Here is a 26,273-nt window from a genome sequence, read left to right on the forward strand (position 1 = left end):
ATTATTGTAATTGATCTGTTATCTGACCATTTCCCTTCTCATTTTGATGACTTAAAGGTACAGTGTGTAGAATTTTGTGATATCTAGTGTTGAAATTACATGTTGCAGCTGAACACCCCTCACCTCACCCTCCCCTTCCAAACATGAAAAAGAACCTGTGGTAGCTTCAGTTGTCATAAAAACTCAAAAAGTGTTCAGTTTGTTCAGTCTGGACTAATGTAAAAAACATGGTGGCCTCCGTAGAGAGGGTCCCCTCGATGTAAATATAAAGTATTTAAATATAAAGGGTCTTTTCTTGGGTAAAGAAAACTACAATTCAATTTAGATGAAACGAACTAGTGAAAACATCATAAGGATTATTCTACATTCAATTTCTGCCAATAATTCCCTTTCACCCAAATCTTACACACTGGACCTTATTATACATATGTATAATATAACATTTATATATATTTTATATGTCATACTCAATGTTTACACACACACACACACACACACACATATATATATATATATATAAGCATAATGCAAACATCTAATGTGAGGCACTGTAGCGGCATAATTTAAATTTATGTAGTAATAAAAATAAATTAATAATAATTAATAATAACAACAAATAATAATACTTATATTTCATATTTCAAAACATCCGATAAGAATTTTTTAAAAGAAGACAAATACAAACATCAAAGGCAACAAGCTAAAAATGCATCACCAAAGACAGAAGGTACAGTAACGAAGTAAAAGTACTTTGTTACGTGCCACCACTGTGCATGTTGAAGCATTACGAGGAACAATAATAAGTACTTGTGTCAGATTGTCCCCTCACAGTGTGACCTGTGGCCATGTTGAGTTGAGTCAACAGCTCAAAGCCTGGTGGGCAGGTGTGTTACCTGTGGCTCCCTCAGGAAGATCCTCTGCCGCCTCAGCGACACGGACACATTAAAGAGGACGGGGACCATGGAACAGTTTCTTTTTCTCTCGTCACGGCCTCATCGAGCAGTGAGCTTCGTGTGTGTCAGTGTGTGTGACTCTGATCTTTGAGGCTGCTCTCAGTCCAGCACTTGTTTGTTAGACGGACAGACCGACAGACGGAAGTGCTTCCTGGTAATAGAGAGGTGCGTCTTATTTCCATTCCAGAGACTGACTGACTGGGACTGAGTGACTGCGCACGTCTTTCAGCGCCGGGGAGCTGGGGGCGCATTGACGCATTGTGGAGTCGACAGGCGAGGGTGGGGGGGGTGGTAGCACTGCAACCCCGGCTTCGCCACACACACACACTCACGCACACGGAGGCATCTATCTGGCGGAACCGCGATGGCCGTGGTGCAGCTCGACAGGGAGGACCACCAGCCGGAGAACGGCTTCGTGTCCCCCGAAACCACGTCGCCGGGGCTGCTAACGCGCATCGACTGCTCCGTGCTGCCGTTTCTCGGGGGATTTGGGAAATACCAGAAACAGCTGATCGTGCTGACATGGATCCCGGCGCTATTCATTGGATTCAGCCAGTTCTCGGACAATTTCCTCCTGGCACAGCCGAACAACACATGCGTGCAGCCGCTGGCGAACCTGACTTACAACCAGAGCGCACCGGGTCACTCCTCGCTGCTGGACAGTCCCCACAACAGCAGCGGCGCGCGGTCAGCTCACATGTATGCCAATGGAAGTTACGGCAGCCACAATAACAGCATCTCAATGCAGTGTCAGTGCAGCGAGTGGACGTTCGAGCTGCACACGGGACTCGTGCATAACGTGGTAACCAAGGTAAGATGCCCATTCCCAGGAATGGGCATCCTTCTTCCATCTCATTGTGTTGTGCCTCTGTCACCCGATCCTCCCTATAATCCCATTAGGATTGATTTACTCTGGTAAGAGAGTGAAACCCTGGCCCTTATCAACACAATATCCATCATTTTAAAAAAATACACCACTTTCAAACAGCATCCCAGTCTCTTCTTTATCAAATTGTGCCCAAATCATGTTTTTGCCAGCTATGGATACGCCTCCATTGTTGCACCCAAGGCTTGGTCTAGCACTGTCTGTAGGGAATCACTAATACCCCCCAATACTAGTAGGAATACATAGGTGAGAGCGTGACAGTGACACATCCTGACACAAACTGTGACCTATGCATGGAGAGGCCATCATGCACCGGCACTTTTGGCAAAGCTGCCATGGGCTGGTGGAATTTGCCGGTTGTCGTAATGCACATAATAGACATGCAGCCTTTTGATTTGGAGCAAAGGTCAGTCTGTGCACGCTCTAGAATATTACAACCCCATCCCTGGACAAACATCAGCTGCCCGATCTCTGCCCCATAACCAAACACCAGCCTTTTCTCGCCGCTCTCATTCTGGACACTTTAACTCAGAATGGATGCCTCTACCTACTGTGGCATCCCCATTATATTCCTTTAACAGGGCAGGTTGAGGGGTGGACAGTATCGGCCTGTAGTCTTTATAGTTGGTCTGCTAGTGTGACTCTGTAATACACAATCCTTTCTTAGTAAACATGACTTTAACATCAGGGGCTGATTGATGGGATCACATCTGTTGTGATCACAGGGAGCCATTAGGACAGAGAGTCACTGTGTTCATTATGACAAGTTTAAATGTTGACACACACTCTGATGACCTCCCACACCCTTGCAGAGCAAAGTAAATTGCATTTTAATCTGCAGCATCTTCACCTCTGAAGGGTTTGTAATGTAATCAAAAGGCTTATCAGCAGGAGTTTGATCTGGAGCCACGCTTTGAAGCCCCTCCGTGCCATATAGGAGGAGGTCGTGGCGCCCAGTGATGCCAGCAGCTCATCTATTTTATAACTCATAATGGACTCTTTTGATAGATACAATTGATAAACAAAATGCAGCTGTGGCATTTTTTTTTAATTTCACCACAAGCTGAGGGACAGTTAAAGCCTGGATTTCATTAAGTGTCCGCAGGGTTATTTGGTATAGGTGGGGTTACAGAGCTAGTTCTTATGGATGGATTCCTTCAAAATACAACAAACCTTCAGCTGAATATTATGTCATATTGTGAGGAAAAACAACTGGGTGGGTGTTTATTACTAAAAATCCAAAAATTTCTGTTCTTGGCCATAAAAACTGAACAGGGAGTTCTCATGTGACTTTAGCTCTAATGCACTGCTGCCTCTTCTCATGCTGGTGACTGTAACCTGTAGATTCTCTCTTCTGTGTTGCCTTTGCACACAACCAGAATGTCATGTTGACACTACCACCATTGCAGATCAGTGACGGGGCTGAGCAGTTGGTATAAGTGCGTTGCAGTGCTTGTCTTCACTGACCAGTGTCGTCCACATTCCAACAAGGTCACCATTTGAAGGATTTGAATCAGATGTCATTGCAGGAGACTCTTCCAAAAAATGAAATGAAGCACCATAATAAACCCTCAACATCGTGTCCCTTTGTCGACCTGTCCCTCACTCCTCTAAGGCCCCAACGCAGCACAGACATGAGGATGACACTTCAGCAAGAAATGATGACTTGGCATTTGTCCCTATGTTTAGATTGCATCGGCACAACTGCACACGACAGTGGATCCCTAAAAAGCGGGACATTGTGCCAACACTGCCAGAATGCACCAACAAATTCTTACCGCATGTGCTGTACATGTAAATAGATGTTGATGCTTTCCCCCGTTTGCTGCTTGGGTTTTGCTTCCAGAATCCATAGCAAAGGAATGCATTTAAATGCATTTGCGCTTGCTCCATTTTCCCCGGCGTCCCAGAGAGAGACGGCCTTGATGGAGGTGGTCAGAGGAGGTTGAGGTGGTGGTGAAGGATCCAGAGAGGTGAATTTGAAGACCCGTCCTAATTGAGTCAAAGCTCTCCTCAGGGTCCGTCCTAATTGGACTGAGCCTGAGAAATGAGAATGTATCATTACTCAGAGACAGATAGTCTCTGCAACACAGCAGCTGCACACACTATCTGAGTGGACAAAGCAAAGATTAACCTCTGTATTGATCCTGTATATGAGCTGGCTTCTTGTGTCTTAATCAGGGACAAGAGGCATTTAAAGACTGCTGATTATTTTTTTCATCTAATAGTGAATTTAGGATTTCCCCTCTTATCATACTCCACTGTAGAGTGGGGTTTGGACTCATACCAAGCTATGACACCCTCATGGATTTAAGCTTGAATGCGAAACTGTTATTTTTTGTCTTGTTTTCAAATTGTCAGAAAAAGGTATAGAAACCCCAGGGTTCTTTGAATAGCTTGTTTTCCCAAACTCAAAAATATTACAGTTAAAATGATGACAACAAATCCTTTTGTTTTGGAAGCTGTTGCTGCTCATTTGCTTACTAAACTAGAATGAAAATCAGTAGAACTCAAACCTCTGTTTGGATCTGCACCAATTTACAGACTCATAAATATCAGTCCACTACACAAACGCCTGATAGTTTTTTCATCGAGATCTGTGAATTATTTTCTGCAAAATCAAGGAAAATGTTGAAAACACAGAACAAATCTCACAATGTTACAGAAAGTAAAAAAAAAAGAAATCCTGGATCCTCACCAAAATGTAGTCTGTTCTCTCCTGACCATTACGCACCAATTCATCCAGTAGTTTTGGGGTAATACTGCAAACAAATAAACAAACAAGCATGGATGAACACCGAAAACAACTAGTCAACAGAAAAATATTAAAATTACTAACAATTTGAATAATGATTAATTGATGAAGTCAGTTTTTAGGCAAAATGGCAAATAATCAGTGAGACTTTTGAAGACGTTAGTTGTGGAAACTGTAAAATCTTTTGCTAATATGCAATTGACAATAAAGGCAATTCTGAGTTGAGGAGTTGTTTGTGCACAACTCAACATGGTTCAGTTACATGGTATGTCATTGCCATTTTTATCTTGCGGCATTGTATGGAGGTGATATGGACCATATGTTGCAAAGCACAACTGTGGGTACACCCAGACCCAGTATCAGTATCGAGAGGTCCCACACCCATAGATGTGAAAGATGATATTTCAGCTGAACACCACGCAGGCCTCTCAGCTCCGGGTCCCTACATACTGTTTACCCAGCTGCCTGGCTCCGTCCGCTGACTCTGGATCAGTGTGGGACACTCTGAAACAGTCTCAGCTGTCGAAAGGCGATGACCCCACTGCAGATACCCAGTCAGCACACAATGACAGCCACTCGCAGTGTCAGCTGGGAGGAGAGGAAGCCAGTGTGACCAAAAGATAAAACTCTGTTGAAGGCTCCTTGAGAGTGTTACAGGCTTGTTTCTGATATGTGCTGTTTCGTAACAGGGAGGGCTGAGCGTTATGGGGGTGCCTGACCCTTGTCCTTGGTTTAAGTTTGTTTGTAGGACTGTGTTATGGAATTCATGTTTGTGGGTTGTTAATGCATTTGAAGTCTCTGTGGTGACAGAGACATGTAGTGGGAGGTTCTCAGCTGCCAACAAAACAATACAGTGAGTAATAGATTGACAAAGGTTTGCTGTTTCACTATCTGTCACTGTTGGTTACAGGGAAGTGTAACTTGTCAAACATGCCATTTTTTCTCATCAGAATGCTACAGCTGTATAAGCCCTTCGTTTTCCGGCAATATCCTCATATCTGCAATATAAATATGATAAATATGAATATGTGTAGTAAAGATTAATCCTTCTGCTCTCACTCGTTCTCCTTTACCTACACTACCACCACATTATAAAATTTCAGCCTCTCGTTGATGCACTGGTGTTAAAACTTGCACTTGGAAGCAGAAAGAGTCTGATCACCACAGCGATGGTCTGTTGCTAGGCAGTAACTATGCAGCAGTCTCTCCATGTGTTTTTCCGCCTTCATCTCGCAATTGCTTTTTAAGCATTTCCCTTCTCCTCAGCTTGCTACCTGTCCCCATGCTTTCCTTTTATTCTTTTTACGTTGCTCTCCGTCTCTTAAGCATTTTCTGCTTCAACATTGTATAATCTTTATTCCTGCCTCCCCGTGCTTTTCATCCATCTCCCGCCTGTCCTCACCCCTCCCTCCTCTCAAACCCCCACCCACCACCCCTCTAGTTCAATGAGTGCAGAAATGTGCAGCTGTAGTTGGGAGAGCTACTTCATGGGAGCTAATTAGACTCAACGGTGTAGACTGATTGGTGGCCGGTCGTTTTGAGAGAGGTCGACAGACACCCCGGGGACTTCAAACCGATTTTCTCTTGGCCCTGCATTGTTCAGCGTTTTCCATCAGCTTTTAGATTTATACGTGTCCAAGCCATCTCTGCTCACTGACATCTATTCATTACTCCCAAATGAGCAAGACAATAGCAAGGGAGCGACTGGCAGAAATAATAGGGGGCAGAGGAGACAAGCTACATGATCTGACTCATGCTTTAGACTGAATCACACTTTGCTGGGATTTCTCTGTTCTGCTGTAGCTGAGGATCTGTCTGCTTTTTCTTACCTGTGCCAATAGCAGAGCGGAGGCCCGTTAACGATGAGCTCGGTCAGAGCCTTTGGCCTGGAGAGAGACCTGGTTAATAATACATGCAAATGAGGCACATTAATGATACTTTGGAGAATCCCAACCAGACATTCTCTGCCCAAGTAGCCTCACATTTCAGCGCTCACCACTCATGAGACATCGCTGCCTAGTCATGTGACTTGAGAATGTCAGCATTGGTGATCTGTCTGTGGTCAGCTGCACATGTCTGTTCTGCGCTGTCATCCGCGCGTGCCCTGCTGGAACTTGTTTAATTGCAAACTCAGAGTTTAATTTCAGTCAAGCTCCTGGATGAGGGAAGATACAGTTTTTTTTTAGTGTTGCTGGGATTGTGTAATAGGAACTTGTTTGCCTCCCACTGTCTTTTTCTCTGCTGACATTGATACTGAAACCCTGAATGAGTGGCATGCCTGGATCATGTGATGGCTGGGTGGCTCTGGGTAATCCTGGAGCGTTCCATTCTGGACGAGTCACTATGGTTGAGGTAATGGGAGGTTAGAGCCCCTCACTGAAACAAACCACACTTTGTATGTGAAGGTGTTTTCTTATATTGTTTTATAGTGAGAAGGTGCGGTGTATAAATGAAACAGATCTGAGGTCAGCATTGATCTGACTCCAATACGCAATGCACCTTCTATGACGACTAAGCCCATATCTGCTCGTTCCTGCTGCGTCTCTCAGCAAAGACGCCTGGGAGGCATATGTTGCAAAAAAAGAGCCCAAATATCCACTTCCTTTTACGATGTTCAAATTCTGTTCCTCTCAGTATCATCCAGTCGAGTAGGATAATTTATCAGTCATGCCAATATTAGTCGATGTTGCAGGTTTGTGTAGATTATTTTTCCATATTTGCTGCTGCACATCTTTATGATCACTGCTTGTGTGCACATGGTCTGGTCACAACTTGTGACTGCTGTAGGGGGAAAGGTCAGGGCGTGCTCAATTCACACACTGCATTGTTAACTAGGAGTCCTCAGGGTTTGAATCTGCAAAGAAAACGTGGAGGCCTGTGATAAACCATCTTTTCACACTGTAGAGGAGAAAATACACATAAAAAGTTTAAAATGAGATAATAATAATTCAATGTAAAGGTGTTTTTTTTATTTGATTTAGTCTCACTAACTCAACATGATAGAAAATACATTTAAATATTTTTGTACTAAATTAGCAAATAACCATATGAATAGTCACTCAATCAGAAAAACTCTAAAATATAAGTATCTTTAGAGGTTTACTATATTTGTAATTAATTGGTACAAAGCATTACATAAAAACTGCTTGCGATATATTGTGTAAAATAATATTTGGAGAAAAGAAAAAGTAATAGTTGGAGGAATAACGGAGATGAGGGAATATCACGTTGATGTTTACCTGATATTTACTTGAATGGGAAAGCAGTTATGGGCAGACGGTCTCATACATCAGACAGACCAAGCAGAGAAGGATAGTCAAGAGACAAAAATGACTCATCTTCAAAACATTATATTTGTCTTTCACTTCCATTTTCTTTTCTTTACCCAGCATTGATTTCTCAGAACTAATGTCTGTGTTTATTTGTCTCCACAGTGGAGTCTGGTGTGTGACTCAGCATGGAAAGTCCATATTGCAAAGTTCTCTCTGTTGGTGGGATCCATCTTTGGATACCTAGTGTTTGGAATCCTGGCTGACTGGTGAGATTTTCAACTAAGTTCATTCACTCTAACTTTTATAGATAGAAATGTGAAATTGAAAGGTATTTACCGCATTAAAAGTATCAATAATCAATGTTGCTATTTAACTTTTTCCGTAGGTTTGGCCGTCACCCAGTGCTGATCATATCGGTACTGTTCATGCTGGTGTTTGGTCTGACTGTGGCCTTCTCCGTCAACGTTCCCATGTTCAGCACCTTGCGATTCTTTGAGGGCTTCTGTCTAGCAGGAATCACCCTCTCTCTCTACGTCCTCAGTAAGTGTTGAACCCTCAGCTAAAAGCCCTGTGTTAATGCCTTTTCTATAGAGGCAGTTCAATGCAAGATAACATAGTTAATAAAAACGACCTGATGTAAATGACCGTCTTTGCATGGGTGTGCTGCACATTTCTTTTGCTTCTCAGGTGATTCTGGTGAGTGCACCAACAACAGTGCTAGACTGGACATTGTTATGCACTTAAAATCTCTGGCTGTAGGAGATCGGATAAAATACAGTGAAGTGAAGCGAACATGGAAGCGAACACGAAATGGCTTGACACTTAGATCCACTTCAACTTTACTTTACTACATTAAAGCTATATTAAGCCAACTGCGAAAGGTGGTGGTTTAGCATTATCTATTAGCATCATCTGATGCTACATTGCTTGCAGATGGAGATTTAGTGCCATATGATGTTAGTTGCCAAGCAGATTACTGATGCAGCACAAGAGACTGGAAAAGGGTAATTTCCAGTTTTTAATTTAATTTAACAAATACCCGTAAACCAGCCATTTTGTGTGTGGGTTAGGATTAGTTTGTTTAGGCTAAAACTAGCTGTGAGTAATATCATCATCACCACCATCACAAGTGAGATGCCTTTCCAAAGAGAAGCACTTCCAGCCGTCACATTAGAAACATAAGTGTGACATATGGCTTTGATATATTAGTGTGGCCCTTGAAGAATATAAAACTAAAATGAACCTTGATTTTTTTGCTAGCAGACAGAAGTGACGAGGATGCAACTACAACAGATAGAAAGACAGTGGAGGGCAATGAAATGTTTTTATCTCTGATGTATTGGTACAAATTCTTGAATCTTAAAAAGTAAAAATAAATTAAGCATACTTGCTACATCAATTTTAGTCATCATTGAAACACTAGAGCTCAGATATCACACAGAGGCAAACGTTAGCTCTGTTGGCTGAAATGCTAACCTTTTTCCAGATTTTTCAATTAGCTTGTTTGTTGTTGTTGAGCTGATTAAAAACTATGTCTCTAATAGAGATTTTAAAGTTTCTAGTTGAAAAGTTTCTGGCTGAAAGTATCGTCTTTGGTGCTGTATTTTGCTGCAGGACCTTCACGTAGCATTTGAACGCTTTGAAAGCTTCTTGTTGCTCTGTTTCGTAGAGGGTTCCTGGATTTAGTGTTTGCACTAAACAGAAGTGCTGACAACAAATGGCCTCAGCAGCGATGCAGAAATAACCTGTAGGTCAAACTTGTTTGTTTGAGACAATGTCCAGGAGGTAAGAGCAGCTCTTGTTGGACGGCAAGGTGCGGTTTTCCTTTTATGGGCTGAGAAAAATACTTTAATATAATTGATCGCATCCCCATATAACTAAAAATGAGACATAAATAACAAAAATCAACTTTAGCCAAAATCTGTCACAGCGTTATTCTTCTCTTAAAATATATAATGTTTTCTTAATAAAGCTGCGATAATTATAACAGTTTAATTTAGTCTGTACCTCCCTCTTAATCCCTAATATCCTCCCATTGTTTGAGCTGTCACTACCAACCTGACACACTTGATCAAACAGCTATTCCCCTTTAATTCTTGTCTCATGCTGAGGTTAGCATTCAGCCGAAAGAACAGTTATCATGTTGCAGTTACTTCCTCACGTTTAATCAGCCAAATGCCATTGTCCTGATAGATTCTCATTACCGAGAAACTGCAATCCCCCTTAAGCTTGTTTACTCTTAAATTTTCACATAGGTGCATCAAGAGCATGTCTTTTACAGAGATTAAATCCTTTTTGCTGCTAATCAACAATCTGAAAATGACAGAAGGGGTAACTTGTGTAGCTTCCCTCATCACTGCAGGAAGAGTCTGCAAGCGGCTCTATGTTGGTGGAGATGAATCCTCTGTTGACGTGACCTTCTCTCGGCACCGTAAAGGCTTAAATCATTAGCTCTGTGGGCATGTTACGTGTCAGGTTCCAAAGCGCGGGGAGGTAACAGACTTTTCGATAGTGTCCTGATAATTGGCCACGCAGCAGATGGTCTCAGCTATGGATCCTTAAAAGCCTCTTGGCCGCAGTAATTGACCAGTGCAGAGGAAGGTTGCAAAAATGGAGGGAGGTGGAGGTTGAGAGCAGGGAAGCGAGAGTGAGATGATTAAGGAAGGGGCCCTTGGTGTCCTTGTCTTTATAATTTACTCTACACTGTACACCCTGAAAGGCCTTTCCCCCACTCCCTGAACCGAAACACCGTTGAGTACCAGGACAAAGGAAAAGGGGCGCGGCAGGAGGCAAAGGCAGAGTTAAACTGTACAGTAGCTTTGTCTTATCAAATTTAAATGAACTTGACATTATCCTCCATTGTTTTCACGTTAGCCAACAGTTTATGGTTCAATAAATCAGTGGTTCTCAATTGGAGCCCAATAGAAGGTGGAGGGAATTCACAATGGGATGTATTTGCATTCTACCACACAAGCTTATGAAGCATGCATTGGTTTGTTTGTTGTTATCATATTCAATTTCCACTAAAGAAATGGTACAAAACAATAAAGGCAACAATTAACAGCAAAGAATATAGCAAAACTACTTGTTTAGTTACAGCTTAGAATTGACATACGAGTACTGTGTATGTGGATTTAATGTGTATTTTAAAGGCAGAAATAAGTAAATATACAAAAACGTAATCAACATATGTATTTATTTGAATTTCTCAGTTTTATACTTCAGGGCTTTACTGTTGCAGAGCTGCATTCCAAATATGTATATATATACACACACGTATGTCTCAAGGGTATGCTCATTGTGAAAGTATTATTTTTTTTTACTCTTCTCATTATTAGTTTTTAATACTTTTTGTTATTCTTCCTCTTCTTTTCTCAGTCTACTTTTTAATGGTACCTTCCCAGCCCCCAGCTCTTCTCCTCCTCAGCTCTCTACTACTCTCTTCTTTATTTTATTCTTCCCTATTTTTTAGTTCTGCATTTGCTGTTACACCGTACAATCTACACAACTAAAATACACTGATTGCAGAGTAAATTAAGTGGTCACAGACATTGTCATGGAAATTCTTTCTTGTACTGAGATACTTTATGAAAGGTTGATGCAACACCGTACCCTCTACAATCATATTCTAGAACCTGTGTAGTTAAGAAATGGCTCAGAGGACAAGAAAAATATCTGATATATCACGTTTAAAGTTTCTGAAGAGAATGGGTCAAACCCCAGGACCAGGATTATGGAGTCTGGTTTAATTTAATATTGAGCCCTTTGCATCAGCAGCAAACACAGGATCTTCATGGTTCTTTGCTAATAATATCTCTCTAAGAACAGTTTGCTGTAGCACTGTGGAAAGTGCTGGAATGATATTTGTTTGGGCTTTGCAGAATTGTATAGGATTTGTGTTGCTATACTGTCCACCATATTTCAGATCATGTGTGGCCCCTGTCACATGATATTTACCCTGTAGCCACACTGCATATTGACAAAACTCCACTTGAGCCGCTCCAAGAGGAGGAGCACAGTCGTTCAATAACACATTACTGAATCAATCCTTCTTATTTCAAGGTTCAGGGTATTAAATGCGTTCGCATGAGAGCTGGCAACATGGTGAAGAGTTTAGCAAAGCTAATATGCATTGTAGTCTTGACTCCATGTCGGTCATATGACGTTTATGGATGTAACATAAGAAAAGACATGATCCTCCTTTGTGTGTTGCTTTGTTTGACTTTGCTTGCAAAGGAAAGTCTGAGGCAAATCCCTGTTTGTATGTGCAATTTGCAATACCTATAATCTTTGAAGACACAAGTAACCAGCGCTCTGTAGCAGCGGCAGCTGGGACTCATCAATGTAAGTGATGTTATCAATCACGATAAATGTTCATTCTCGTTCAGTGTAGTGAGTCGAGCTTCATCAGACTTTGAATAAACAGGTGAATAGCTCTTTGTGCGGCAGAGGTGGCACAGCTTCAGGGTTCTGTGGACCAAGTCCCGCAGCTGGTCTTTGCTTTCTGCAGCTCAAAAACTGCAATTCACTTTTACAGTTATAGAAAGAAAGCTGCAACCAGCATCACCACAGGTCAAGAAAACAGCCCATTCCAAACAGGCAGGTTTGGAATGGGCACTGCACTAGTTCTTGTTAATACGTTAATGCACTAATTAAAAGACAGGGGCTTTCTGACCCCTCATTGATCCAAGCAGGCATCAATCAGAAAATCCATTGAGGAAGTGGGTAAGCCCCTTATGTTTAAGAGCGTGGGCATTTTTGAACTACCCGTTCAACCAAGTTGGACTCGAGCCCAGTGCAGGGCGAAACGTGGCTGATATGATCTGACACTTAACACAGCTCCTGACGTTAACTACCACAAAGAAAGACAGAAAAGAGAATTGGTGCCGGGTTGGTTTCAGACAAAGGGATAAAAAGAGAAAGGGGTCCAGCGATGACCATGAGGGAAAAAAGAGGAACATGAAAACTGGGAGGAATGTGGAAACTGGCAGAGGAAGAGAGAGAGAGAGATAGAGAGAGAGAGAGAGGGGGCGCAAGATTTTTCACCTCTGAGAGTGACTTAAGGGGCAATGTAACACAATTGCAGTACCATCACAGATTTTTCTGCATATTAACATTAAACTGTATCACGTATAAAGCTAATGCATCTAGAGCATGTTGCCTCCACAGTAGGTATACCAGCAGAGCATTAAAGCAGATAGCTATAGAAAGTCATCTGATCCAGAGCTGCTATTTATACCTCAGTGCTCCATCAGCGTGTGTTTTTAGCAGCCCAGCACTAGGAAAGGTTCACAGTACCTATAGCTCAGCATCATGGTACTGCTCACTAATGCAATTTTTTTTATTCCACAGCAAACACTCCCACGTCACCTCATCCCCAACCCCCGAACCTCACATCTGACCCCCCCACCTACAAACACACACACACACACTGCATCAACGAACTGAGTCATACTAGCCGTCCGCGCTGTGTGAGAATTTTGTGATCAGCTGGAGACGAGGTGACTGAGCTGTGGGGCAGTGGGCCAGAGCTAGCTCGCTCTTTGTTTACACAGGTTGTATTGTGCACTCCCATTAGCTCTCACGGCCTGAAATCTGTTGTTTTTCTCGAATAGATTTTTTTTTACCCCCCAGAAGTGTTCATTTATAGCAAATATCAGATTAGCACTTAGAGACAGACAAAAGTACACACTATGTAACTTCAAGTGTGGCTTCTTTCTATAACAATTATGCATTGGCTTTAATGTGCTTCAACTCGCACCTTTTAAATTCCCATATGATGTTGAATTTTAGAAGTACACGAAATTCCAATGCGCTTTAAACACATGGTGGTGCTTGCTCACTCTCCATGACTGAATGGGAGGTGGCATGTCTGTACATGCGAAGGGTGTGTGTATGTGTCTGAAAGAGAGGAAAAGCCTTGTAAAGAGAGAGACAGTAGACTTACACAGAGTGGGAAACAACAGGCAGACCGCATGATTCTCTTGGGTCATGCATCATAAAGAGCTTCACAACTTTCCAGTCAGTGACCTTTCACACACATGCTTGTGACTGCTCCATGTGTGTGATGATCTCGACGACAGAATGTTATCGATAATGGTGGATGTTGTGGCTTGGATATTGTTAATAATCCAGTATGAAGAAAAAGATGGGGCAGATAAAGTTTGAGAAAGAAAAACGTCGTCAATAGATTCCTAATAGAATCATTCTCAACTGGATTATTATGGGCAGTGGTCAGGAACATGAATGCAAACAGAAGAGTACCAGGAACACAGAGAAGGGAATGTGATATGAAAAGTATATTAATGCTCTTTTCCATAATGGTTTGTGTCGAAGATTTTCAAAGATTTAGTGCTCCTGATGTTATAGAGTTAGTTATTACTTTTCATATGGGGACACTTCAGTGTTTAAACTATCTATTGCAACACTATTGTACACATTAGGTTTGGCGGTCCTGCTATGGTCATGTGATTCTTCGGAACAAATCCTTTCAACCTTGTCGTAGACTGTTCCTGAGTTTACGGCCCCTCTGGCACAGCATGAGATTAACCTTTATCACATGAACACATTTAAATAAAGCATTTAAAATCCATATAAATCTAAATGGTAATACTTAAGGCAGGTGGAGGAAGTAAAACAAGTATTTGTTGTATTAAGAAATTAGGGCTCTGGTGTGCACGGATAAAATGAGTAGAGCAGTTTGTGTATGGACTGTGGAGAGAGGCTGGGGTCATGTAGGATTGTATGGTGGCTTGACTACAGCACATGTCATTATGTAAGGTCACTTGAGAGCATTTCCCCTTTTTTAAATATTGGGTCATGTGACATTTGATCTCATATGACATGATAATTTGGTAACTGCAAAGATCCCTTATGTTGCTATGTTGTTTGTTAAAGCTAGGTTTGGTAATCCTGGAAAAGCTAGCAGGCTACACTTTGAAAACTGCTAGAAGCGAACTTTTCTGTCAGTCAGTTGGTGACAACAAGTATGCCAGGCTATCATTTCATATTGTGCGAATGACAAGATTAATTCATTACAGTCCAGCGAGGGCCAGAGACATCAGCTTGTGTTTTTTCCTAGACTTTTTTAATGGCAATTGCGAAATGAAGATTTCCACAAATAAGATTAAGTGTTTCAGAAACAAGTTACTGACCCTACCTTTAAGCAATACATTCACTAAAAGGCAGCGTGAGTCAAGAGTTTCTCACAACAACAAACTTGACGGTGGTGGAGGTTGTGATTATGTTCCTCTGAAGAAAGAGGCCAAAGTAGCTGCGCTATCTGTTTGTCCCTGAGACTAGGCACTGTAAGATAATAAAGATGCCTGTTGTCGCAAACTCTGATCATCTCCCTTGAACTACATTGCCCCAACCCGATTTGTAGTTGTACCACTCCATTTTGTCTGTTTTGAGTACGGAGAGAAGGGTGAGTTTGTTTCCGTATGAGTATCTAACATTGAGCATAAATGAGCCTCAAGTCCAGTCCTCTTCGCTGTACCGTGTGTTGCCTGTAATGAGGAGCTTTCTCTCAGTGGAGCCCACAGGTATTAATCTCTCTGCACACAGATGAAGTGGAGGGGGCAGGACTGAAAGATGGAAGCTGTGTGTGTATTTTTCTATAAATGGCCTCCTCTGTGTCAATGTCAGCTTCCCTATTTGTTAGTACAGTCTAACGGACAGCGTTATTTGTTTGCCTTTCTCCTCTACTTGCCTGTCTAACTCTCTGTTGCTGTGTTTGCCATTGATGGATATATCAATCAAGTTTGCACTGAGTAAGTAATGTGTGCCAGATCTGGACTCTGAAGAGACAAGCTTTTCATTCCCCACCATATGGCTTTATTCCTCCCAGAGGACACCTGCCAGGTCCACCTCACACCACTGCGGAGATATTGTACTGTCATCAGATGAACCCTGCTAAGGCCTGAAAGGAAGACAAGGTGGGACTGTACTGTGTAGAAAGAGCAAAACGCTTCTCAGCCAAAGAGTGGTATTTTCCATGATACTCTGGTTGAACTGTCCTCATCCTTCCCCACAATCTGCTCCGGCCGTCTGCTGATATATGGATTAAGTTGCAGAGTCAGTTTTTTCCTTTGGCCAGGGTTAAAGTTCCCTTTTTTTGCAGAGTTAGCTTTTTTTTCGTCACTCGCCAGACTTCCTCCACTTTAACATTAGTCTACATTTGCTGTACATCCTACATTTGTACCAACCAATGGTCATGCTTCAAATTTTTCTCTAATATTTAAACCTTGTCATGAAAGGTTTCCAGTGAAAGACACACTGCATGACATAACCTCAAGTTATCTCACGCTGGAAATTCCTGAGTGAAGTCCAGTGAATGGCCAATTAGCTGGGCCAACCTTTGCACTCTCCTCTGATGTGTGTGAAAATAAATGAATGCTGTTTCAGATCTTCTCTGGGTGAGACTGACGAGTTTGGTGTGCTAAGGAAACACAGGGCTTATTCTTGTTTGTGTCAAAGAGCAAACTATTCATCAGTCACTCTGTTCCCATTTCCTCTTCGGTCTGTGCTGTGTGTGGGTAGAAGAGGGGCCAGGAGCAGTTCAGTCATAGAAACGCACACACAGAGATATTATCCAAAGAAAACCCTCTCCTGGTCGTGATTTAATTGTGGTTTGATTGATGAAATTTCCACATTGAACAGATCAAAAGAAAGTGTGGCTAGTCGGGTCTAGTTGGGGCAAGTTGAGCTTCAGATAAGAGACTAATCAATGAGTTTGACCTTATTCTTAGTCAATGGCTCCTTTTCATTGCTTTGAAGGAGCAACAATACCTCAGGATATACATGGGCCAGCACAATCATTCTGTACGCAGTGGGGTCCAAAAGTCTGAAACTGCTCTTCCATTCAAGTGAATAGGAAAGTGCTCTTGGACTTTTGGACCCCACTTTATATAAATCACAGACTGTAGATAAAGATTGACAGCTCCCAAAAAGGGAAGTCAAATAATCTTGATTGCCCCCTGGTTGCTAACTGCACTCTAGATCATAAAACTATGCCTTCTCCATGTTCATGGATGAGATATAGACCAAAATAAAAAGTCAAAGTACATGTTTAATAGATTTTTCTCAAATATGGTTTCTGTGATTTTTGGCAGTTCTTATCACACTGATGAAGTTTTCTGTCCCCTGTCAGACTTTTCATACCCAAACTACACCCAAAACTAGTTCTTTGTTTTTATTCTTGTTGGGTTTTTCTCCTGTTTAAGAAACACCCTAATCCGTAAATGCAAGTGGGTATCAAAATTACAAATTTAAAAATTTTAAAAAAATGTTGACAAAGAAGAATATGAATCAAAAGGCATTTTTCAATCATCTTATTATATATATATTATGTCATATCACAAGGCCCTAACAGTGATTGCAAATAAAGTACAGCTTGTTCCTGCCCATGTGCAAAAAGAATCTCGATAATGTGCCATCAGTATAGAATCTTCTCAGCACGTCAACTTGAAAACAAATACCCTGGGCAGAGAAGTCCATTCTACATTACCTTTAATTGACCTGACAAAAGCCTTTGTCCTTGTCAGCAGATTAAGTCTCCTCATGCTCCATCAGGACAATGGCCTTCTGCCACGGCTTCTTGGATGATTATGTACCGTAAGAGCAAAGTGTCAGAGACTTCCCTCACAAACTGTGGGTTGAACAAGGCATTGCACTTGCCCACACTGTGTGATTCCTCCTATGGGATCACTGTTTTCTACTGAGGATGCAGTTTTTCTAAGACACAAAGAAAATCGATCTACAGACGAAGACCAGGGTTCATTGGTTCCTGATCAGGAAAATGCTATTTGTTGACAAAGCTGCACTGGCCTGTAACTCAAGAGGGGGCTCCTTCAAAAACTCATCAGCAGCTTTCTTCACATGGCTGTTTGAATAATGAAGTGACCCTGAATCATACAGTTCCTCATATGTGACTTGCACAACACAGGGAGTAGTAAAACGAGTGCTCAGTTTTGCTAGCGCTGTGTTTCTAGCGACAGGTCTCTGAGCGATCGGCCTTAACTCTTAATCCAGCTGCTCTTTGCTTTTACCTACAACTAGGTCTGTAGCTCCAGATGTGGATTACACAGCCAATGCAGAAAAAAGCCATTATAGTTAATCGTGGGAAACAAATCTTAGTTTTGATCTTTCAGTATCGAGAAATGCCTCTCTAGCTTTACTTCTCAAATAAATTAGTGAAACTGTAGCATGGGGCCTTGAGGACCTCATGTGACCAGTAAAAGGTCATGACATGAGCCTGTGGGAATGGCTGTTCCGAGTGCCTTTAGTGGACATCTTTCACCCTTTAAACAATGGTTCTCCTTGACGGAGCTGTGTACTTGACAGAAGGCTTGTGAGCTACGTGGCATGCACCGGAGAGCGTGCTTCATATTCCTGTTTTGCCCAAGTCAGCAAACTAGCCTAAGCTTCTTTGGGGATTATCATTACTATTAATTGGCTATTGGCTTGATCGTTGATTATGTCATTTAAACATCCTGTAGAGTAAATTCATTTGGATGTGTGTTTTAATGGGTCCAGTTGTTTTGTCACTACAGAGACTGTTATTTAGCATCTTTGGCAAGTTTCTTGTATGTGACCTCAGATTATTGGTCGATTTATGTCTGTAGGACACAGGCCGGAGCAGGGCATTGTGGGAATGCTGATCTAGTGGGTTGCGGAGGATTAGGGTCACCAGGAGTAAGGAGCTCAGGCTTCCTTTCATTTCCATGGCCTCTTGTGCTCCATTCTTAAGTTCAATCTAGAAAACATATTTCACAGAGTGAACATCCTAGTATTTCATATTAATACATATCATGTTCTGTAGTTTGTTCTGCTACATGACTGCATTTTACTATGTGAGAGCATTTTTCCATAGCTCACCATATAGGATATCCAGTCACAAGGCAGTGGCCTGTTTGGAGCACATGATGTCTTATACAAAACCGAAAAATTAAAATCCCAAGTATTCCATAACCATGAACCGCCGCTTTTCTCCCAGCGCCGCACAGGGAAGGAGTCTCGAGGTTAGTTGGTTCAAACTCAGCAGGTCTTGCACCCATCGCCCTGCTCTCCGCTCATTGGTTCTGTCATTCCAGCTGCGATAGTGTCTGTGAACAGAGAGCATTATTCATGTCCTCAGAAGGGGGCAAGTCCTAATTGAAATTCCGGTCTTTTCTACTGGAATGAAGCAGGGCCACTGACACCCACTGTAATGTGCTGGCCCCGTCACCTTGAAAGGCCAATCTGGAGAGTTCTCAACATTCCTGGGAGGCAGACAGGGGCCGTTAGGAAAAAGAAGCAGTGATGTATAACAAACAGGGATGAATGAAGTAGGACAAAAAGATTTGGGGGTGACAGAGAGAGACCGCGATACAGGAGTTTTCACTTTCTGTGGTTTGATGTGAAGCCATCAAATACTGCAGCAAGTAAAGGGCTGGAGTGTCTGTGGTTGCTGGCTGCCAGTGTGGGGCGCATGTTAATGACCGGGTGAATGAATCAGTGCCATTCTGATAGAGGAGAAATGAGTACAAGGAAGCTCTTTCTGCTGAGTTCACTCTCACAGCGGCCTACTGTCGTGGTCTGTCTAATGTTTCTGAACAACAACTGTAATTGCTGATTTGTGGCCTTTATTTACATGAAGCTTAACTCTAAAATTTACCCCTATTTCTCACTCACACTACAGCTTGTTAATCATTTAATCAATAAAATGTCAGAAAAATGTTGTCACAATTCCAAGTCTTTACATACAATTTTTTTCAGCTAACCCAGTCTGACCGATATGAGACAAATCTTGGTGGTTAATTTACATTAAAAAAAGAAAACTATTTTAACTTAATAAGAATAATATTCTTTTAATTCACTTCCAGCCCTAACCGATGCACATTTTCAGTTTGTCTTTTGACTCAGACAGCACTGGCTCCCACACTTGTATAGTAAAAGCCCTCTGTGTTAAAAGTCACAATATAAATACATTAGTAGTCATGACGATCGATGGTTGAGGAATGACTGTATGTCTGTGATGCATCAGAAGAACATAAAACTCCTTCAGTCAGAATCATCACTGTGGGGATAAGTGTTTCTCTGCCTCACCTTGTCAGAGAGGATGTTTCTGTTACGATGGTTGACTCATCAACTCTGCTCTGTTTCCTTCAGTACGGGGACAAATTAAATCATTCAATTCCAGTGCTCTCTTTACTCTCTCTCTTTACTCTTACTGGTTGATAAGAAATCTGGGAAATAGGGAATTTGCCCTGTTATCACATGCCCATTTCATCTTTGTCCCTCATAGAAAACCTGATTAAAAACATGTACCCTCTCATTTGTGGTGTCCTCTTCTCTCTACCAGGGATTGAGCTGTGCCTGCCAGGGTGGCGCTTCTCCATGACCATGGTGGCCAGTTTTGTGGTGTTGGGTGGTCAGCTGCTGATGCCCGGGATGGCGTATCTCTGCCGCGACTGGCAGGTACTTCAAGCCTTTATCATCTGCCCCCTGGTGCTGATGCTGTCCTACATCTGGTAAGGAAAAAAACCCAAGCATCCATGTTTTTGTCATTCTGTTGAAGTGTAAAAATGTGTTTGAAGCCTCCTCTACATATATATTTAGCATCCGTTGTTTCTATAGTTTAAGTCTTGCATCAGAAGTTGTATATCAAAGATATACAAAGGTTATATAAAGGTTATATATAAAGGTTTTGCAGATTTACATGTTATAAACAAAGTCTTTGCGCCAAGGACATTTTCCAACTGGGAATTCCCTGCCAAATTAAATGTAATGTCTTCGAGTGTACCCATTCGCAGTGACCTCTACTGTGAGTGCGTCTCTTTAGCCTAAGCTCAGGCCATAAATAATCCTGTATTCACCTTCATTTACTGCAAAAGCACTGCTGAAAGTCAGCGGGGAAAAAAAATCCAAAATAGACTAAACTAGACCCAAAAAAAAAGCACCCCAAAGTATTCCAAAGCCCCCTGATCAAACATCATTATTGCTTAAGCACTGCACTTCAATCAGAGCTGGACACAGAGCAGAACTAATGGGGGATTGATGGGGATTTTACAGAAGTTGGATGATATAGTGCAGGAGTCAGAAATCTTAGACATACAGCTGAGTAGTGTTTTAATGGTGCATGTGAGATTTTCCTTTTCTTTTAATATTGAATGAAAATGTTTGCTTTTTAAATGTAGAAGTGTCTTTGGATCTACTGTTATTTATAACCTGGGATTCTCGACTCATAAAGTTTAATCAAACAGAGCGGTCTGCCAAAATAACATAAAATACTGCGCTATGTTTTTGATATGATGCTCTTGTTTGGTGAGGACTAGACAATGGACATGAATTAAACAATGCAGAACAGCATGGACATGTGCCCACCCGACCACATCGATCCCAGGGATTGGTGGAAAACAAACTAACCCAAAATGTCCAATTGGCAAATTTGGGTGCCTACAACATAGGTGCCATCAGAGAGGGTGTTTTCCATGACAGGACTTATTGAAATAGACTGTGCACCCATCTTCATCAAAACCATATGGACATTTTCCTATGTCTTTAAAAACTAGAATAGCACTCAGGGCCCAACAGTCCGCTTATATTCCATCAAGCTGCAACAAAGTTCACACACAGTTCTCTACATGTCCCTAATTTCATCAAGATTCCTGAATTATTCCCTGGAACATAAGAGAAAACGCCCTCTCCCACAATGTTGTGGAGAAAAAGTTGTGCATATCTGAAAAAAGATTTGTCCAGATGCGTGCCAAAATGTACGGGGTTCTTCCTTTGCCCACATCACATTCTTCCACCAAGTTAAGTAGAAATCCATTCAGTGCTTTTTGTGTAATGGTTCTGACAAACAAACAAACAGACAGGGGCAGATGAAGAAGAGCTCAGATTAGCCTTCATGAATGGACTTTTGGAATTTCAGTTCACAAATTGGACTCAGTGCTGATAAAAGACTCTGCAAATTATAAAGCTGATCGGGCCGAGTTCAACAGTGCAGAAGGTTACAGATAGAGCAAGTTAATGAAACCTGTCATTTTACCTTATCTGCAATGTAGTGTATGACTATTAGATAATAGAGGAAATGAAATCAGGGATGTGTATAACAATGGCTGACGCTCATTTGTTTATTTTGTTCCCACTCTAATTTTCTCAACACCTTTTCATTTAAATGTAGGAAAGAGCTGATTTGTTGCTGGTCAACAAAAATAATATTCAGTGCTGCTAACACCCTGATTATGTCTTCATTTCACTCTGACTCATGTTTCATGCCTTATGAGTTCATGAAGGACTTCCCCCGTCTTTTTTACAGGATCTTCCCTGAGTCACTGCGTTGGTTGCTGGCCACGCAGCAGTACTGCCGCTCCAAGTGGATCATGGGACACATAGCGAAGAAAAACCGCGCAAACATGGAGCTTGACGCAGACAACATCCTCACAGGTAACACATTGGATATTTTACCTCCACCGTGGAGGTGATGTTCTAATCTGCATTTGTTTTTCTGTTAGTTAGCGAGATTAAGGGAGAGCTACCTGATTGATTATTGGCAAATTTAGTGGAAGGGTGTGGTATGGGGTAAGAAAGCAACCCATTACATTGGGGTTTTTTTTTTTTTTTTTTTCAACATTTTTTGATAATTCGTGGATCTTGATTGATTTTATTGAGTCTGTAAACTTTTGTGCAGATCCTAACAAAATCTGGATCTAGTGAATTTAAGTGTAGCTTCATAAGGGACCTTTGAGCCATATTGGAGGTTTGCAATACACATTTTGCAGTGCCTATTATACGATAACTTTAGTGATTGTGTCTTTATATATCATATACATTTCTTTCTAATTGTATTTTTGGGAATGGAGGATGTATCCCCAGCTGTGCTTCCCCAACTAAGACAGATTGACAAGGTTATATCCGTTTTCTGTCTTGTTACCATAGCAACGTGCCACCCCAGAGGCAGCAGTGGGTGGTGAACATTACATTATAACACTCGGGAATGTTCATTAATTAAATTATAGCCCGGGTGGGTGGACACGAGCTGACAACGATGGTTTGCAGATGGCAGATGGATGCAGGTCAGGTACTTTGACCCAGGGTTGACTGTTAACGTCGGAGCTTAGACAACCTGCCACAGGCAAAGAGCAGAGGGGACTGTGTCGTGTCAAACGTTATAGCACATTGTGTGTTATTACACTTGGTCTCTGCTGTTTGGTGTGGTATATTTTCTTTTGTTCTTGGCCAACCACTGCTTACAGCAATTATCAAAATATAAAAAGTTATGGTTCCCTGCAGAACTGAAGTGGGAGGAAGAAGCGAGGGGAGGTGATGTGACACTAGCATGTGTGGGGACTTTGTGCAAACCGTCAAATGAAAGGCTGTTTGAAAGGTAAACAGACAGTTAATTACGTAAGCACCAATATTCCTGTAGGCTAAGGGCGTATAGCTGCACACTGTCCTTTTCTTTTCTCTCAAGTAACCCTGCTCAGCTGCCAGCCATACAGCGGAATTATCATTTCAATCCAGCTGCTGCTTTCTTTATTATATCAATATTTAGTTTCAATTAGTTGTGTATGTGCATTTGACAACCAGTAGCCTCTGCCTCAAGCATGATGAAAGAGATTCGTGCCTCTGTTTGGTTCAGCCCTTCCCCTACATGCATGGGTGTGTGCATGCGCTCAGCTGGGAGCTTGTGTCTTCTTCAGTGTTTGACAATCATTCGCAAAATGATTGATGACAAAACACAGAAATAACTTAGTTGATTGCATATGGCGTGGAACATCCTCATTAGACTCTGTGAAACACAGTGGCAGCAACTTGTGGATTGTGAGTCATTAAGACGCACTCTCTGTGTGCACCACACAGACGTGTATTAGCTTGAAGAATGACTTGTTTATCTTTACTGCACCTTTTTACAGCAGAGTCATCTTTAAGACGCATTTCAAACACCCACATTATAAAGCAACGCTGTCACTGTAACATACGAGGGAAATGTGCCTCAGCCTCACACTGTAGAAATAGTGTAATATATTTGCCATTGACTTATTATGTACATTTATCAGATGCTGCAAATAATTATTTGAAACTAAATCACGATGTAATGAAACTCACAGCAACATATAAGATAAAGCATATGTGTTTTAGTGAACATTTTTGTTGTAGTTACTGATTCACTGAGTAATGTTGTGTGTAAGAAAGTGAAACCACTGATGTGGAGCTAATCAGTATAGAAGAAAAAGGGAGAGAAAAGTTGCCTCCTAACAGGAAGCTAGAGAGAAATGGAAATAGATTTTTCTTTATATAAAAATAGGAAATTTAGGAAATCAACTCTGACAGGCTTCTTAATACATAAATAACTTCTAATATGGCTTTTCTAGGTACAGTGACTGTTAATCATCGATCAATAAGAATAACAGTTGTATGGACTCTTTATTACAGAAGCTCTGATCAGTCAAGAATAGCTTTTAAGTATCAAGAACGTTTTAGTACCCAGACTGTGCTGAAGCAGCATTGAGAAAAGTACATCTCCATTGAAATTAATTTACTCTCTCTTGGTTTTTATAGTTACTGGCTGTCCCCAACCCTTACATCAATTTCCCCACTCTCAAGTGCTCAGCATTAAATATGTCGGGCACTGAATGTACTCAGTGTTGTTACAGGGGAGGAGTTGAGAAACTTTTTCAAGTATTGAGACATGAACAAACACATGTGTGACTATTGATTAAATCACTTTGGGGATTGAGAGAACAGATTTTAGACGGTAGTATTACTCAGCAGCTTGCAGCTGGAAACCATGAGTAATAAAGTCAGAGATGACCTTGAGGCACTGGTGGGAAGTCACCTGACCAAGCTGATAAGGACATACAGTATTGCAAAGCAGAGGTGTGTTGCTGTGGCAACCCATACACTGAAACCAAAACATCCACTGTGTGTGCAACACCACATTTCACCTGCAGCTCAGGGGTGGAGCCCTGTCAAGAAATGTTCCTGTTCCTCTGTAAACGTCGTCACACCTGTCTTACCACACGAGATTGTGTGGGTTGAAACTTTCTCATGTGGAATTCTCTGTGATTGCAACATAACCAGGGGCATTCTTTACCTAAATATATTGTAAATATAGACAAGGGAACATAAATTGGAGTATTTAAAGATACAGTGTATAGAATTTTGTGATATCTAGTGTTGAAGTTGCAGCTGAACACTTGTCACCTCACCCTCACCTTCCAAACATGAAAAAGAACCTGTGGTAGCTTCAGTTGTCATAAAAATCAAAAGGTGTTTAGTTTGTCCAGTCTGGACTAATGTAAAAAAACATGGCATCCTCCGTAGAGAGGGTCCCCTCGATGTTAATATAAAGTATTTAAATATAAAAATAAAACTACAATTCATACAATTTAGATGAAACGAACTGGTGAAAACAGCATGAGGATTATTTTACATAAAATTTGTGCCAATAGTTCCCTTTCACCTAAATCTTACACACTGGACCTTTAATTTAAGTAAAAAGTATTTTAGTTGTATTTTATCAATCAACAGTACATTTCTGCACACACCCACAAGAGCCTGACCGATTTATCAATTGACGAATAAAACGTTTTAAAACCATATTGACATCTGCCTCAAAAGTCTCAGAGATTTATCTGTTTGCTTTTTCTTTCCAGAACTGCAGCGAGCTCTTCAAAAGAAACCCAAAAAGACATGTATTGTGAAGATGGTCGGGACAAGAAACCTGTGGAAGAACATCGTCGTGCTCTGCGTCAACTCGTACGTTTTAGTGCTTAGAAAACTGTTTGGACCTTTCATGTGTCAAGGTGACAACGTGTGAGCGCGAAAAGCATTGAATGTGTGTGTGTGTGTGTGTGTGTGTGTGTGTGTGTGTGTGTGTGTGTGTGTGTGTGTGTGTGTGTGTGTGTGTGTGTGTGTGTGTGTGTGTGTGTGTGTGTGTGTGTGTGTGTGTGTGTGTGTGTGTGGGGCGAGGCGATGCCAGTCAGCCGCGTCGTTCTGCACAGTAAAGATGCCACGATTAACCTGGAGGCTCGATACCGCATTGATCACTGGCCCTCGATGCTTTTGCCCTTCCACATTTGTGCTGCTCCCTCTTTTCATCTCCAGTGGGATCTCTCTCTCTCTTTCTCTCCTCTCCTCCCCTCTCTCCTCTCCTCTCTCCCCTCCTCCTCCTCCTCTCTATAGTCCGGCAGTCCCAGCTTTCCCTCTGCTTCTGTGCACTGTGTCCCTGACTCCTGAATCAGCATAAATTTTACATGAGCTGTGTTCTTGTGAAACATTAGACGAGCGGGAGAAAAGGGCGTATTTGCTCATGTTTTTTTTGTATAGACTCCTGGGGTGTATGCTTTGTGTGTCAGTAAGCCAGTGTTTACATGCATGCGGTTTTTTGAGATGGATTATTTTAAGATGAAGGTAAACAT

The 26,273-nt window shown here is 41.7% G+C and overlaps 1 protein-coding gene across 1 annotated transcript in view; it reads left to right on the top strand.

Annotated features, from left to right (window-relative positions):
- The first annotated feature begins 1,140 nt into the window (after positions 1–1,140).
- LOC109642279 (solute carrier family 22 member 23-like) overlaps positions 1,141–26,273 on the top strand; it is a 31,788-nt gene continuing 6,655 nt past the window's right edge. Inside the window, exons 1-6 of the mRNA XM_020106992.2 lie at positions 1,141–1,764; positions 8,029–8,132; positions 8,252–8,406; positions 20,210–20,378; positions 22,169–22,296; positions 25,509–25,611. Of these exons, the coding sequence (XP_019962551.2) occupies positions 1,318–1,764; positions 8,029–8,132; positions 8,252–8,406; positions 20,210–20,378; positions 22,169–22,296; positions 25,509–25,611 (1,106 nt within the window). The 5' untranslated portion in view covers positions 1,141–1,317. The remainder of the gene's footprint in view (positions 1,765–8,028; positions 8,133–8,251; positions 8,407–20,209; positions 20,379–22,168; positions 22,297–25,508; positions 25,612–26,273) is intronic.

The sequence above is a fragment of the Paralichthys olivaceus genome, chromosome 16 (genome assembly GCF_024713975.1).
Source record: "Paralichthys olivaceus isolate ysfri-2021 chromosome 16, ASM2471397v2, whole genome shotgun sequence".
Lineage (NCBI taxonomy): Eukaryota > Metazoa > Chordata > Actinopteri > Pleuronectiformes > Paralichthyidae > Paralichthys > Paralichthys olivaceus.